This window comes from Dermacentor andersoni, chromosome 8 (genome assembly GCF_023375885.2).
Source record: "Dermacentor andersoni chromosome 8, qqDerAnde1_hic_scaffold, whole genome shotgun sequence".
Taxonomy (NCBI): domain Eukaryota; kingdom Metazoa; phylum Arthropoda; class Arachnida; order Ixodida; family Ixodidae; genus Dermacentor; species Dermacentor andersoni.
The window spans coordinates 117883801-117897768 of NC_092821.1; the positions used below are offsets into that span (position 1 = coordinate 117883801).

Here is a 13968-nt window from a genome sequence, read left to right on the forward strand (position 1 = left end):
CGTTAGGCTATCGTCGCTTCACAGCAGGGCGTCGAACTGTACCCGGAGATGAGCCATTCGACACTGAACCCGAACCGGAATGCGTGTCGCGATTTTGGAGCTAAACCTGAACAGGAACGATACTTGTGGAGCCATTCTCAACCGGTTCGACCATCTGTTCATAACCAATCTGAACGAAACCTATTAGCCGTTGCGCCATGGTTAATTCGCGAAACGGCTTGGAACGGTTCGGTGCAAAACAATGCAACCGTTCCAAATCGATATATATATAACACATATCTTTTAACTGCTTTCAGAGCAATATGAAATTGGCTGCTATTCTGAAAATTCTCGCTAAAATACCTGACCAATACAAACTGAACAACATATTCTGTGAGACGAGCAAGCTTCGGACCTGTCGCGCAGTTCCTTCGTTACTGCATGTATAAAGAGAAGCACGTACATGAGCTTTTCATCTGCGTTGGAGACTTTGCGGCTGGTTAAGCAAACTTTGTTAAAAAATTAAATTAAATTATGGGGTTTAACGTCTCTGGAAATTTCCGAAGACGTTAAACTCCGGAAAGGACTCCGGGAATTTCGACCACCAGGGGTTCTTTAACGTGCACCTAAATCTAAGTACCACGGGTGTTTTCGCATTTCGCCCCCATCGAAATGTGGACGCCGCGGCCGGGATTCGATCCCGCGACCTCGTGCTCAGCAAAGCAAACTTTGTTAAGGCATGCATAAAAAAATATGCAATAATATAGTAGCGATCAGGCCTCGTTTACTTCGCATCTCGACGTTGCTCTACGAAGAGCTTTTGCCGGAGTATAGGCGTTTTGAAAGTCATTTTCGTTTGTTCGAGTAGAGTAACTACAAGGAGTTTCATAGCTAAGCAATAAATTAATAGTGCAGTTGGTACACATCTAGCGAGCGTGGCTGCCCGCCCTGCCGACCTATAATGTACCCGCAGAAATATACACAGAACGAAATACACACACAGAAAGAAATAGACAGAATACACCGAAAGAAATAGACAGTTATAGAGACAGAAATAAAATACTGAAAATAATATAGTCAATCATTCGGCGCCTCCAACTTGCCCGTAACTTCGTTCGTACTGTGGCTACCGCGAAGAAAGTTGCGGATTAACTCTGGGACGGGAAAAGGCGTAACTTTAAATCCACCAACAAAGTGCAGCCTGTGGATGCTTCACCAATATAGTATCCATGAGTGAACCCGAAAGTGATACGGTATAGTTCGAGAAGATAAACAAGAAGCTTTTAGCGAAATAGTATGGAAATCACTTGTACAATGAAGTTGACCGCTAGAGTGCCCGAATCGGGTATTAGCAACAGCATTAGATGCAGGACACAACGGCGCATTTCATCTAATGGCAATTTGACTCCTTTTCTTGCGCGTTGGAACATTTCATTCGTTTTAAATGGGCCCTGAACCACTTTTTATCGAAGTGGAGAATGCTATTTCGAGTTAATGTAGGCTGTTTCAGAAATACTTTGCCGCAAAAAGTACTGCAATGCGTTAAGCAGAAGCGGAGTTATTGGTAATCGAACACGGCCTCCTCTGGGCTCCCGTTCCTTCTTCAATGCCTTGCACTGCGAAGGCTACGTCGGAGTGTGGGGCATGCCCACAATGCTCCGCCTTCTAAAAGTCGCCGTGGCGTGCAGTTAAAATTTTCTTTTTTCGTTTACGTATACGCCACTATACTTCCAATTTTGGCGCCTACGACGCGACAAACGTAAGCAAAACGCGGCTGTTCTCAGCGAGCCGCAGTGCGCTTAAAATGGAGGGAGATAGGAGCGAGCATACCGCAACGCGATTGCAGCCAAGGACCCTATAACGTAAAACTATTCCAATATGTTGTTATTCCAATTTCCCGACGTCAAATTTGCGTAACCGCCGACGCAAGCATCGGGCGGTCACCCGCAGGGTTGTCTGAACAGGCCAATCAAACAATCTCATCGTTTATAAAAGGTCACTTTTGTTTGCTTTAAAAACGAACAACATTGCCTATACTGAGCGGCTTATCTTATCTAATTGGCTGACAAGAGGCGAGGAGCACGGTCGAGTGGAAAAGGATTCGATGGGGCCGAGCCACTGCACTGAATATCGATAACCGGATGAAGAGGGTGGTGCCGGCGTCTGTGATTGGTCCGCTTTCCCTTACTTAGCTTGGGGTGGCTGGTCGAAAATCGCGGCGGCATGCAACGGAAGCTTAAGAATGACGCTGAAACGGATCCTCAGGAAAGAAAAATTGGCAGAACGAGGTCGTAAACGTGCTGAAAGTGCTCGAAAACGTTACACTGCCAAGCAAAAAGTTTTATTGTACGCAAATAAACCCAAGCTCTCCGGCAGATGCGAGTAGCCAGTGCCTGAGCGATCGGCGGCAGCCATCTTTTATTCCTTTTTGACGAAAGTTTTTGGCTAATAGCCCTCGGCTATTGGTCAAAAACTTTCGGGCTGCACCCATTTCACCTGCCTGTCACGCGACGTCATAAAACCGCGAAAATTCACCGTGTCAAAGTGACGTGTACGCGTTAAAGATGCATTTGTGTGCCGAACAAAACTGAATTTTCTTCTGAATAGCCGCAGGCTGCCCCGTTCCAAAAGGAATAAAAGATAGTCTCATCAGGAGCGGCCAGCAGTGAGCGCGCGCTGGCAAGCGTGCGTGTGGTCTAACCTTAAATTTCGCGTGGATCAGGGCTAGGTGAGCATTCAGAAGTAGTCGAAATCAGTGAGACCTACCGATAAGCAGGGTGGCCCAAGTTTAATTCCTATGCGGAGCATACGTGAACAGACAGTACTCGGCTTCTTCCAAAAGTACGTAATTATTATCGAAACTAGAAACACATTTTTGCTTGCATCAGCCTGTTTATTAAACCACGTCAATATACACAGTCACAGTAGGAAGAAGCGCACATATTGAAACACCCTTCTCGATTGACATCAGCTATCGGTCAGTAGCAGCCGCGGATGGGAATCCGCTTTAAGAAATAAAGCACCCAAAAGAATGAGGAGCTCCACGTGCCGCGTACGACAGCAAAACTTGGCAGTGATGTTCACAGCAGAGTATGCTTTTCGGGGACTATGTTTTTTTCACCAAGCCCGACGGGTGGTTCAGGACCCCTTTAAAGATTACTGAATAGAAGAAAATGGCTGCCTTAGTGTAGGTACAGCAAGATACATAGTGCGTGGCGAAAAAAGAAAAGCCACAGGTGTTCTGGAGATAAGAACATAACTTGCCTTTTTTATTGTACTGTTTTAATATTTATGGTTATTCCTTGAACCGTAATGAACCAGTTTAAGCTGGTTCGAACCATAACCCAAATCGAAATTAAACGAGCTTCGTGGCTCAGAACCCTGTTTTAGAGCAACGGCTTATAGCTTACACTGTCTGTCGAACTCGGCGTATCTGGCACATCCGGCTCTCGTTTGGACTTCATTACACACCGCACGAGGCAGGCCCCAAAAAGGACGACGACTGCGAACAACAGCTGCGAGAGGAGGCGCCAGCGGCTGCACTCCGCGGCCCGAGTCGCTGCCGGCAGCGATGGCATGCTTCCTTCGAAGCGGTACTTCATCCACTGCAGCGCACGACAAAGACGAGCCTAAACACCCGCGCATTTCACTTTGTAATAGTTCAAAAACGCTAAGTTGAAAGGAGAAAACGCCCTGTCACATTTTTACCGCAGCGAACCTTGACCGATCTGCCCTCGCGATTACATGTCACATCTAAAATGCAAAAAAAAACAGCTATCACTATTCTTTTACGGCGATAGCTTATCGTTTTACCTTATGCAGACATGTTAGGCATGTCCACATGTTTTTCTCACTAGTTGGGTTGCTTTGCACGAGCTGGGCTATACCTACAGTATATATCTACAGAGAGACGCTTTAAGAGGTAGCCTCCCACTGCTCTAGTGAACTATCGCAGGTTAGAGCATATCTACAGTAACTCGAGCGAGCGTATTTTAAGACATGTAATAGTAAAGATACACCAGAAAGGCAAAAATGAGTTTGGTGACACATGCCGCCTCCCCGTTTCAAAGGTGATGCTTGTGTCGTAATTTTTTCGAGGCTTTTCTGTCTCTAGTTTCTTTCAAGGTCAAGCACTTCTTGCATAACTGTCTTTATAGTCCACGATAAAGAGTGCCAATTTACCTCTCCAAAAACAACCTAAGCACATCTAAGCATCTTGTGGTGTTTTTCAGTGACAGATGGAGCTGCAACAAACTTGGAAGTCTCGGCGGCACCATTTGAAAATCTGCAAACACGAGAAATCTCATCTTCGTCGTCGGCTGGCACACTGAGACTCTTATACATAATTAAACCGAATTCCACGTGGCAGTCGGCTACATCACAATTTTCACAGGGTTACGAATGTCATGTTAGAGAGGTTCACTTTTCTCTTTACTTTATTGGTGCTGAAAAAGTCAACTTCAAGCAGTGCAGTGAAGCTAGCTTTATTTAGCGGTAAGAAAAAATTTTTTGTGTGCGTTCTCCAAATTAAGATACCATTCTATATGTATTTCTGGCATTTATTTTAACGTGCACATTACACAAATCGGCATTTTGGAACGTTACTTAAAGATAAATCGGGAGTCAAAGGCTTGGGGAGGCGTTTCAACATCCGTATACTTCTCTTTGGGAAAGTTTTTTACAGCGATAGCTCATAGCTCACTGTATGTGTCCGGTCGGGTGCATTCAGCGCGTGCCTGGGCTTGACTAGCCACAGCGCGTGGTAGGCGGTGGGCATTACGGCGCACATCACTACAGCGGCAAACAGCAGCTGCGAGCGCGGAAGCCTCCGCACGAGCTCCACGGCCCGAGGTGCTGCCGACAGCCAAGACTTGGTTGCATTGGCGGTTAACGTGGCCCACTGCGGTGCATGACAAACACGAGTTTAAACGTCCGTTCGTTTCGCCTTATTTATATAGTTTGAATACTTCCAATAGTTAGCAGTTTTAGTTTGTGCGAAAACTTCTTATCGTTTGCGAATCACCGGGTTACTGGAGGCGTCACCAAACGATCTGATCGATGACGCCACACGGTGTAGCAGAGCTCAAGTAGGCAAACACAGGGCTATTACGGCAGTAAGCAAGTGCATTCCAGGCGTACTATGCTGTGGCTGTAAATTTTCCACAGCGGCATGATCGTGAACACGCTGCCTTTTTTAACTGTTCTTTTTTTTTACAAGAGCACTTGGAACACAAAAAAACAATCGGTGATGCACTGTGGTTAGATGAACCGTCACAAACCGTCGCTACCAACTTCCGGTAACCTGGTATTACGCAGGTGCCCCTACGTATATCAGAACACCGAAGAGGCTAAAACTATCTATTATTGTTTCCACTGCAAATCTTCGCCAATCCCACCTTGCGGACACGTGCCATAATTAAACATTAGTAGTTTTTTGAACATATCGCTCTTTACAGCGATAGCTTACGGACACATTTCAGCCTCCTTATATGGTTTTGTTCTGTAGGCTATCGTCGTTTTACAGCAATGCGCTGAACCATAACCTCCACAGAACCACTTATTCTTGTCAAACGGAAACTTAACCCGAACCAGAACGTGTGCCACCATTATGGAGCTGAACCTAAATAGCAGGAAAACTGTAGAACCGTTCTCAGCCGGTTCAGCCAACTGTTCATAACGGCTCGGAACGAAACCAATTCGCTGTTGCACGGTGGTTAATTAGGGATGGTTTCGTGCACATCGAAGTAACCATTGCAATACAAATGCCTCCAAGACTAGTTTCTAACTGTCGTCACCGTAATATACGAAATCGGCTGCTGCATTGAGAATTCTCACTAAACAGTCCGAACAATACAAAATTAACAACAATATACCATGTGAGAATGCGATCTCGGAACATGCAATGCGTTTTTTTTTTTTTTGTAACTGCATCTTACCATAATACAGTTGCCATCACACATCGCTACAGAAACTAAAAGCAGCAAATTTCAAGACCTCACTTATGATAACGTACATGCAACCATCCCTCATTAATATTCCACTGGTTTGTTCTTCTCACTGTGTGTTTATTAATTCACAATTTTTTTCTATATGTTTACTGTATTTTGCAGTTTTATTCAATTTACTTTATACTTTTGCTCTGTACTTTAATCGTTACTGAACTTCGTACCTTTGTTTCATTGTGTTCTTTATGCGTCCTCCTTTACCAACCGATAACTCGAGTTATTACCCTTCGCTGATGTTCACGTAACGTGTAAATATATTTTTTGCGCCTATTCTACTGCATCATTTTTTCATTAATTTTGTGTATGCCTGCACTTATTTGTACCAGACTCCTATGTAATACCCTCAACCAAAGGGCCATTGGGGGTAACTTGAATAAACAAATAAATAAACGCACAAGAAAAGCTTTTCATCTATGCTAGAGGCTTTATGTCTGGTTAAGTAAACTTTCTCTGCGTCAGGTATAAAGATTACGGAAATTATGGTTCCTTTACATCGAATTTCATCGTTGCTCTGTAACCGGCCTTTGCTGGAAGGTAAGGGCGCCTTGAAAGTAATTTCGTTTTTTCTGGACATGAAAACAAGGAGAAGTTTCATAACAATGTAATAAATTGCAAATAAAGTAGGCACAGCTCGAGTGCAATTGCCCGCGCTGCGGACTTACCTACCATGTAGGCACCGTATTCTGACAAATAGTTGCGCTTCTGAGTAATGCGGAAAAATTATACTGGCGGTATACGATGTGTGCGTGTCCTAGAGATAGCCATCTGGAGATGACTGTACAATGACTAGAAAAAAAATGGCATGGTTTATTTCCAGCCACTCGCTTTAATTATTCCGCACAACCCGAGTCACCCTCCCTTGCTGTTGTAGCCCTTGCTGTGTGCCTGCTACGATAGTCAGCACGGAAAAAAAATATTTTTTGAGACACAAATAAATCTTGGCTAGACAGTGTAACTGTCTGTGTTCTAGGAGTCTTGACCGCATCCTCTCGCTGAGCTCATTTTACTCAGCTAAGCCGCGAAGTATAGCGAAGTAGACCACAATCCACGTTATCATTGCATGCACGCTGCAATCCATTTTCGGTATTATATTCTCTTGCGTACATGTGTATTTTGTTTTCTTTCCGACTCTAGCCCATATGTATGAAAAATAGACCGGCTAATATAAATGGATAGTGGACAGCAAATTTATTACCATTTATTAGTTATGAGGGGTAAACAACTGCAACGCTAGCAGAATGACAGAGTCGCTCAAAACTGCTTTTCACCTCTATGCAGTATTGAAGGGGCGCCATCAAAGCCTCACAAACACAGTGATTTACCTTCCCTTTGCAGCTGCACAAGTCACTCGCCGAGATCGGACAACGCTCGCCGCATGTGTCTACCAGCTATTTATTTCCTATTTGTCCCCAGTTACGCCTCGAAGTACGTTCTGTGGGGCAGGCGATAAACTTTCCTGGATCTCGAGTATATCTGCAAAACTCATTTGGTTCTAGGAAACTAAATTGTCAACCAGCAGGTGACTGCTACTTGCACGTCTTTTTGGTACTATCGTGGCCAGCGCGAAGCATATTTCGAATTAACTATGGGATGGGGGAACGCAAGCCTTTGTATCCACTAGCCCTGTGCAAACTGTGGATATATCGCCAGTGTAGCCTAAGTGGCTACACCCGAAAGCCATACACTCTAGCGAGATAAAAATCGCCCTTTTAATGGAAGAATATGGAAATCACTTGCATTATTAGGGTGCTCTCTTATGCCCTAATCAGGGATGAGTGACAGAATTTGATGCCGAACTTCACGGCGTCTTCCAGCTATTGGCGGTTTGCCCCCGTTTCTTCTGAGTTCACACGTTGTTCACTGGTACAAGGGTTGTTGTGTGCAAAGCAAAAAGAAATAGCTTCGTAAGTGTCGGTAGTTGCGATGCCACAACTACTCTACTCTGGTTAGCTACATCACTGAGCGGTAGTAGATTACTGAAGGGAGGCTTTCTCGAAACAAACTGCCGTTTGCAAATAATTAGACTCAAATTCACAAGCAACGTTGTTACCTGAAATTTGCTCCTAAGATAAAATTCAAGACGATCGCAGTGTTGCGCATATCAGCGAAGGCAACTGGTCAATGAAAAATAGCACTTACAAACGCAAATCACTGTGATTCTGCCCGTCGTTGATTATTTACAGCAAACTACATAGTATGTGGCAACCACTGATGCGAGTCTGCAGATGAAAACATATCTTGTATTTTTATGGTGCTGTTTTCAAATTTCCCATAATTCCTTAAACCCTAACAAACCAGTTAAAGCCAGTTCATTATGGTTTAAGGAACTATAAGGAACCATTATAACATTCACTCTGAAGGTGAACCTGAACCTAAACGTCTGAACCGTAACCCACACTAAAACGAGTTTCGCAGCTTAAAACCCTGTTGCGCAGTTACGGCTTATAGCTTACTCTGTCTGTCAAACTCGGCGCATCTGGCACATCCGGCGTTCGCTTCAACTTGACTAGCCACAGCGCCAGGCAGGCACCCGTAACGACGGCGACAGTCAACAGTAGCTGCGTCAGTAGGAGACTCCTGGCGCACTTCATGGCCTCAGTCTCTGCCGGAAGCGGCGGCTCGTTTGCTTTGGCACGGAATTTATTCCACTGCAGTGCATGACAAAAACTAGTCTCAACATCCGTACATGTCACTGTTAACATCTCTTGAAATGCGTAACGTACGTTAACGCGAAGTTACTTCATATTTACCACTGCGAACTTTGGCCGATTGGCCTCGCGTGTGCGTGCCATATTTAGAAGGCAGCAAAAAAACTGCTATCGCTGTTATTTTACAGCGATAGCTTACGCACGCCTTCAAGCAGCGTATTTTCATTCTTGCTAAACTATCGCTATTGTTTTACAGCGATAGCTTATAGCTTACTGCACGTGCCGCTTCCGGCGCATCCGGTGCATGCCTAGACTTGGCCAGCCACAGGACATAATAGGCGGCCAGCACAACGGCACCCATCACGACGACGGCCAAGTGCAGCTGCGAGCGCAGAAGCCAGCTGCTGCGCTCCGCGACCCGAGTCGCTGCGGACAACCATGACTTGCTTGTTTTGCCGGCCCACGGGACCCACTACAGTGAACGACAAAGACGAGTCAATATTCATTTCTTTCACTTGGCAATAATGTTTTATTATTTGTGATAGTCAATATTAAGCATGCGGAAAAGCAAGTAAATTTTAACTCTTCCCACACCGAACTTTGGCCGATTCCTATCAAGTGTAGTGCTCTATTTAAGAGGTAACAACCTTAAGCTATCGGTGTCAATTCCCAGCGATCGCTTACGGACGCGTTTTCACCCCCGTACATATTTCTTAGATACGCCTGTGGCGAGCACGTGACGGCTCCTCGGCATTATCTTCGTTGTCCCGCCATGCCCGGCGGACCTTTAGGTTCCGTGAGCAACATTGACCACCGCACCAAATAAACACCGACGAGAACAGCTATCGTCTAGCCGCCATAGCACAGCTGCTCGCGGTCATTCATCGTTCACCACCGCCACGCGGCAGAGTGTCTCTGCGACAGAGGGTGCCTCGAGCCCTCCCTCGTCCACGAACCCAGGCGGTTCGAGACAAAGCCATCGCTGTTGTTTTCCAGTGACATCTTGTAGAATAAAGCGTGAATGTGCGAAACAAATAAATTCCATCAGTTCTACGGGCATTCCAGGCGCATTTTCGTCGTCGTCTTCGTCGCCGTGATGCCCCAAATAAAATTTAAGTGCTAGGGGCATTGCGACCCACGCGCCCTATATAGGTGGTCATGTGACGTGATGCGGGTTCGAGGGAAAGAATGCGAGAACGAGCGAAGACGGGTGTTCGAATGATGCACGCCGCCGTCCCGCGTGTCCAATGTTGTAGGTCACATGATGGAGCCTGCATCACGGCCGAGACAGGGAAGGAGAGCAGGAAAATCTCACGTCTCCCACGTGCCCACATGCTGGAGGTAATTAGGCCGTGGCTACCCGCGCTGCCGAGCGCATACGCAGCCCACCCAAATATGCTGGAGGTAATATGTTGCGACTTCCAAGGCAAAGGGCGAGGCGAGACAGATGTGGCTTCAAGCGGGCTGTCTTTCCGCGCGCCTAATGTTGGAGGTACCGTAATCTCTCATACAGACATAGCACAGTTGAACTAATAAAGCGAACTGCAGCACTAAACTTTCACATTGAGACAAGTACGCTCGCTCCCCGCTGCCGACGCTCCGGTCACCGCACCTTCGTATTTCTCCCATATCCATTCGTGCATTTGCTTCTAAAGCCGTCTCTATTCTACAGCGATAGCTTAGAACGAAACGTGTTCATTTAAACGTGTTCACGTTCATTGAGACAAGCCAATCTCTCAATATTGCCAAATATTCCCTTTCCCACATTTTTGGTAATAAGGAATTATAGATGTCATGTATCTTCTTGTAACTCCCAGAGAGGCACAAAGAGGGTCAGTGTGAGCGTTGAATCTAGAGTTAATTATTGCACGCAGTGGTTCTTCTGCAACAAAAAGTTTCATCATATTAGTTTCATTACATTCGACTGAGCTGTAGCCCAACGGAACTTGTATCTACCTCTGACCAACCAAAATCATGGTGAAAATTTAAGCCTTGTGGCTTAGCCCCTACAGCCAACGACAAGGACGTCTTTCAGCCTTTGTACACTTCCATGTCTATTAATATATCGCAGCCTACAGAGACAAACTCAAATATGCGAAACCACGATAGCCACAGCGACAGCTTGACTTTTACACACAGCGTTTACACACAACGTTTACACACAGAACACCGTCTTATACGTTTTTTCTAGCTTCAATATTATGTAAATTCAAACAGCTGTAAAACAAATTGGCGTTTTTCTGCCTTTTATTAGAAAAGTTACTTTCGGCAGGGAAATGAAAAGAGCATCCTACTTCTTTTCTGTCCCGTATACAAGATGAGAAGGACGACATTTTGTTTACGGAGTAAAACTAATTATCTGCGGCGATAAAACTCAAGGGTCGCTCCGCGACTATCTGACGATGTACTTCTCTCAACGATGTTGTTCACGCGTGTAGTGAACTGCACGAAAAGTGCGTAAATTCTAACAAAGGAAGTTGCCGGCGCACTATAGTCTCTAATGCGAAGCGCTGCTTACACGAACAATCAGTCCGCGGCCAGCCAAGCCAGAGGACCCCCAATTCGAAAAGAAAAAAAAGAATGAACTCCACGTACAAAAGGACAGTAAACGCGATTAAGTTAAATAAGCAAGACGCACTCTTGGTCCGCTATAGTTGGAGATGTGAATGAGTGACGGGGCTGTAATAAAGCAAGAAATAATGTTGTACTCCACTTTTGCGTCGCCAACGCCAGCGCGCGCTTCGCCGAACTGTCGATCCTGTCTTGTATGCGCCTTCGTAGATAGAGCTGTGCTAAGCGGCTGATCTTGCTCGAACCGCAGCTTCCACCTGCATATCATTTCAAGGTCAAAAATATGTCTCGAGGTTATTATCGTAATCGCAAACGAGAAACAGGCTGTAACTTCAGTCACTTTTTCGCGGTCGCCAAGTCGGCCAATGATTAGTGTTGATTCTCTGAAACCCTCTCAAACGCAGCTCTCTCGCGCGCGCGATACACGTGGACCCTCCTTTCAATGCGCATTCCTTTTCGCGTTTCGCGCCAGAAATTTGAAACGCGAAAAATATATAACTGGGGAAATGTATGTAGCGAGCCGGAAATGATGAATATCATGTTTTCGAATGTGATGCACAAATTTACATTAGATCTTACGCAATTAGACAATGACTTATAGATAGACAATTAATGTTGACTAATTAGCTAATCACTAACAGAGAAAAAAAAACCCGTTGTGCGCAAGGCAAGCGATAGCAAAATACCGTTGGTCCTAGTCTCTTAGCCTTTTTTGAACAGCTTGGCGTGCGTCAGCTGGGACGCATGGTATGCACCCTACTTAGAGAGAGAGAGAGAGAGAAACTGGAGAGGAAAGGCAGGGAAGTTAACGAGACGCACGTCCGGTTCGGGCGCATGAAAACACTCGGAAATGGGAGCAAAGCAGTATTCTCGCAACAGAAGCCACCAGTTAACTGTACTCGATTAGATCACCAGTACTCACGCGTTCTTTTTATTTTATTTTTTATCTGCATAGGTGTACTCGCCGCAATAACACGAGCCGCTAGACTGAATGTGCTATATATTTGCAAGTTCTGTGTGCTCTATATATAGTGGAACTCACCAACACAAGATGGCACAACCAGCTCTCAGCGTCTCCGGTATTCCGTAAAGGGCAATGTAGTTTCTCCGTAAACGTCTTAGCGTTTGTGGGATACCAGGTTCTATGGTGGCAACAGTGCTGGTAGCGACACCTTGTGATGGAGAGCTTAAGTAGAGAGCACGCAAATGTGATATGACAGTGACGCACCATATTTTACTTAAAATGGCCACGGCACCAAATTTTCGAGCTTGAATTATGTACCGCACGTTCAAACGTACGCGTCCCACAAGCTGGCAAAATTTTAGCGCATTCGGTGGAGCACAACATTTGCATTTGAATGTTCTTTTTTTATGTCGAGCTAAACAGTAACAGCGGCCGAGTAACGCTAAGTAGTGACGAAATGAATTGGCTTCTCCTAGAAACGGCTCCTTCGGGTACAGAAGCCAATCTCAAGAGCCGTCGTTTTTTGCAATGCTAGCACCGGAAGCAATTGCAGGAGCTGAAAATAGGGCATGTGTGTGTGTGTGTGTGTGTGTGTGTGTGTGTGTGTGTGTGTGTGTGTGTGTGTGTGTGTGTGTGTGTGTGTGTGTGTGTGTGTGTGTGTGTGTGTGTGTGTGTGTGTGTGTGTGTGTGTGTGTGTGTGTGTGTGTGTGTGTGTGTGTGTGTGTGTGTGTGTGTGTGTGTGTGTGTGTGTGTGTGTGTGTGTGTGTGTGTGTGTGTGTGTGTGTGTGTGTGTGTGTGTGTGTGTGTGTGTGGAGTTAAAAAATTCTATATTCTCTGTTATTCTGCGGCGACTGGTCATGTGACCTTACGGCAAAGCTTTTGGTCCGGGCAAACCGAATTGAACGCGATTCAAATAAATGCCTTGTTAGCGTGAGGCCAGGCGAGTTCTTCGTACGGCTACTCCCCCCCTCCCCCCCCCCCCGACAGCTGCCAAAAAAACTTCGTATCAGATGCGATTGTCTCCTGAAATTGAAACTGTGCCGGCGCACCTCTTTTCTGCAACAAGCCCCGCGGGCGTCCGCTTCCAAAGCCTCTCGACTTCTTGCGAGTCTTCGCTGCGGACTCTGATGGAGCGGAGCACCACCGAGGACCTCCGCGGTTGGCAGTGGCCGTCCACTGCAACGGTCGATCAATTTATTTGCGCCAACGTGTATGTGTTGTTAGGAGTGTCGCTCCGCATGCCGACACATCGCTGAACACGTTAATATACAACGAGCTGCAGTACACTACAATGTACACAAATGATCTTAAAAACTATTCAAAATTGATTTCTAGTGCACCATGCAATTACGCCACTTTACATTTGATTTCGCGGCAAGGTCGCACATTGTGCTCCTGATCGTTCGATACAAATGTTATCACTGTTACCTGGTTTGTCAAGACTCCGTGATCAGTACAGATCTGCGAGGTTGCCTTTATCTAGGCTTATCTACGCCTCCTTGCAGTGAGTGATGTCCAGAACACGGTGGCTATGATGTCTTCCTCGTCCCTTTCCGTGTTTTTGATACAACAAAGCATGACCTTCGAGATTGGCGTTCTTTAAGTGCTGGGAAGAGGGGGGGGGGGGGGTGCGATGTGGACGCCAAGAGGAGCGCAGAACAAGTTATAGATTCGAATATTTTCTTTCTGCAATGACGTCACGAGCGCCCCCTAGCGGAGTGTGACATGGATGGATGGATGGATGGATGGATGGATGGATGGATGGATGGATGGATGGATGGATGGATGGATGGATGGATGG

The 13968-nt window shown here is 45.9% G+C and overlaps 1 protein-coding gene across 10 annotated transcripts in view; it reads right to left on the reverse strand.

Moving 5' to 3' along the window:
• Positions 1-13968, reverse strand: part of LOC126529160 (uncharacterized) — an 89650-nt gene that overhangs the window by 1418 nt on the left and 74264 nt on the right. For 7 of the 10 annotated variants that reach the window (XM_055069642.2, XM_072289861.1, XM_072289860.1 and 4 more), the window contains 6 exons: positions 13217-13343; positions 11346-11460; positions 8907-9104; positions 8438-8632; positions 4682-4879; positions 3390-3584 (listed from right to left, as the gene is read on the reverse strand). In XM_055069642.2, coding sequence (XP_054925617.2) covers positions 3390-3584; positions 4682-4879; positions 8438-8632; positions 8907-9104; positions 11346-11460; positions 13217-13343 — 1028 coding nt within the window. The remainder of the gene's footprint in view (positions 1-3389; positions 3585-4681; positions 4880-8437; positions 8633-8906; positions 9105-11345; positions 11461-13216; positions 13344-13968) is intronic. The other 3 variants (XM_072289864.1, XM_072289862.1, XM_072289863.1) reach the window with 3 other exon arrangements.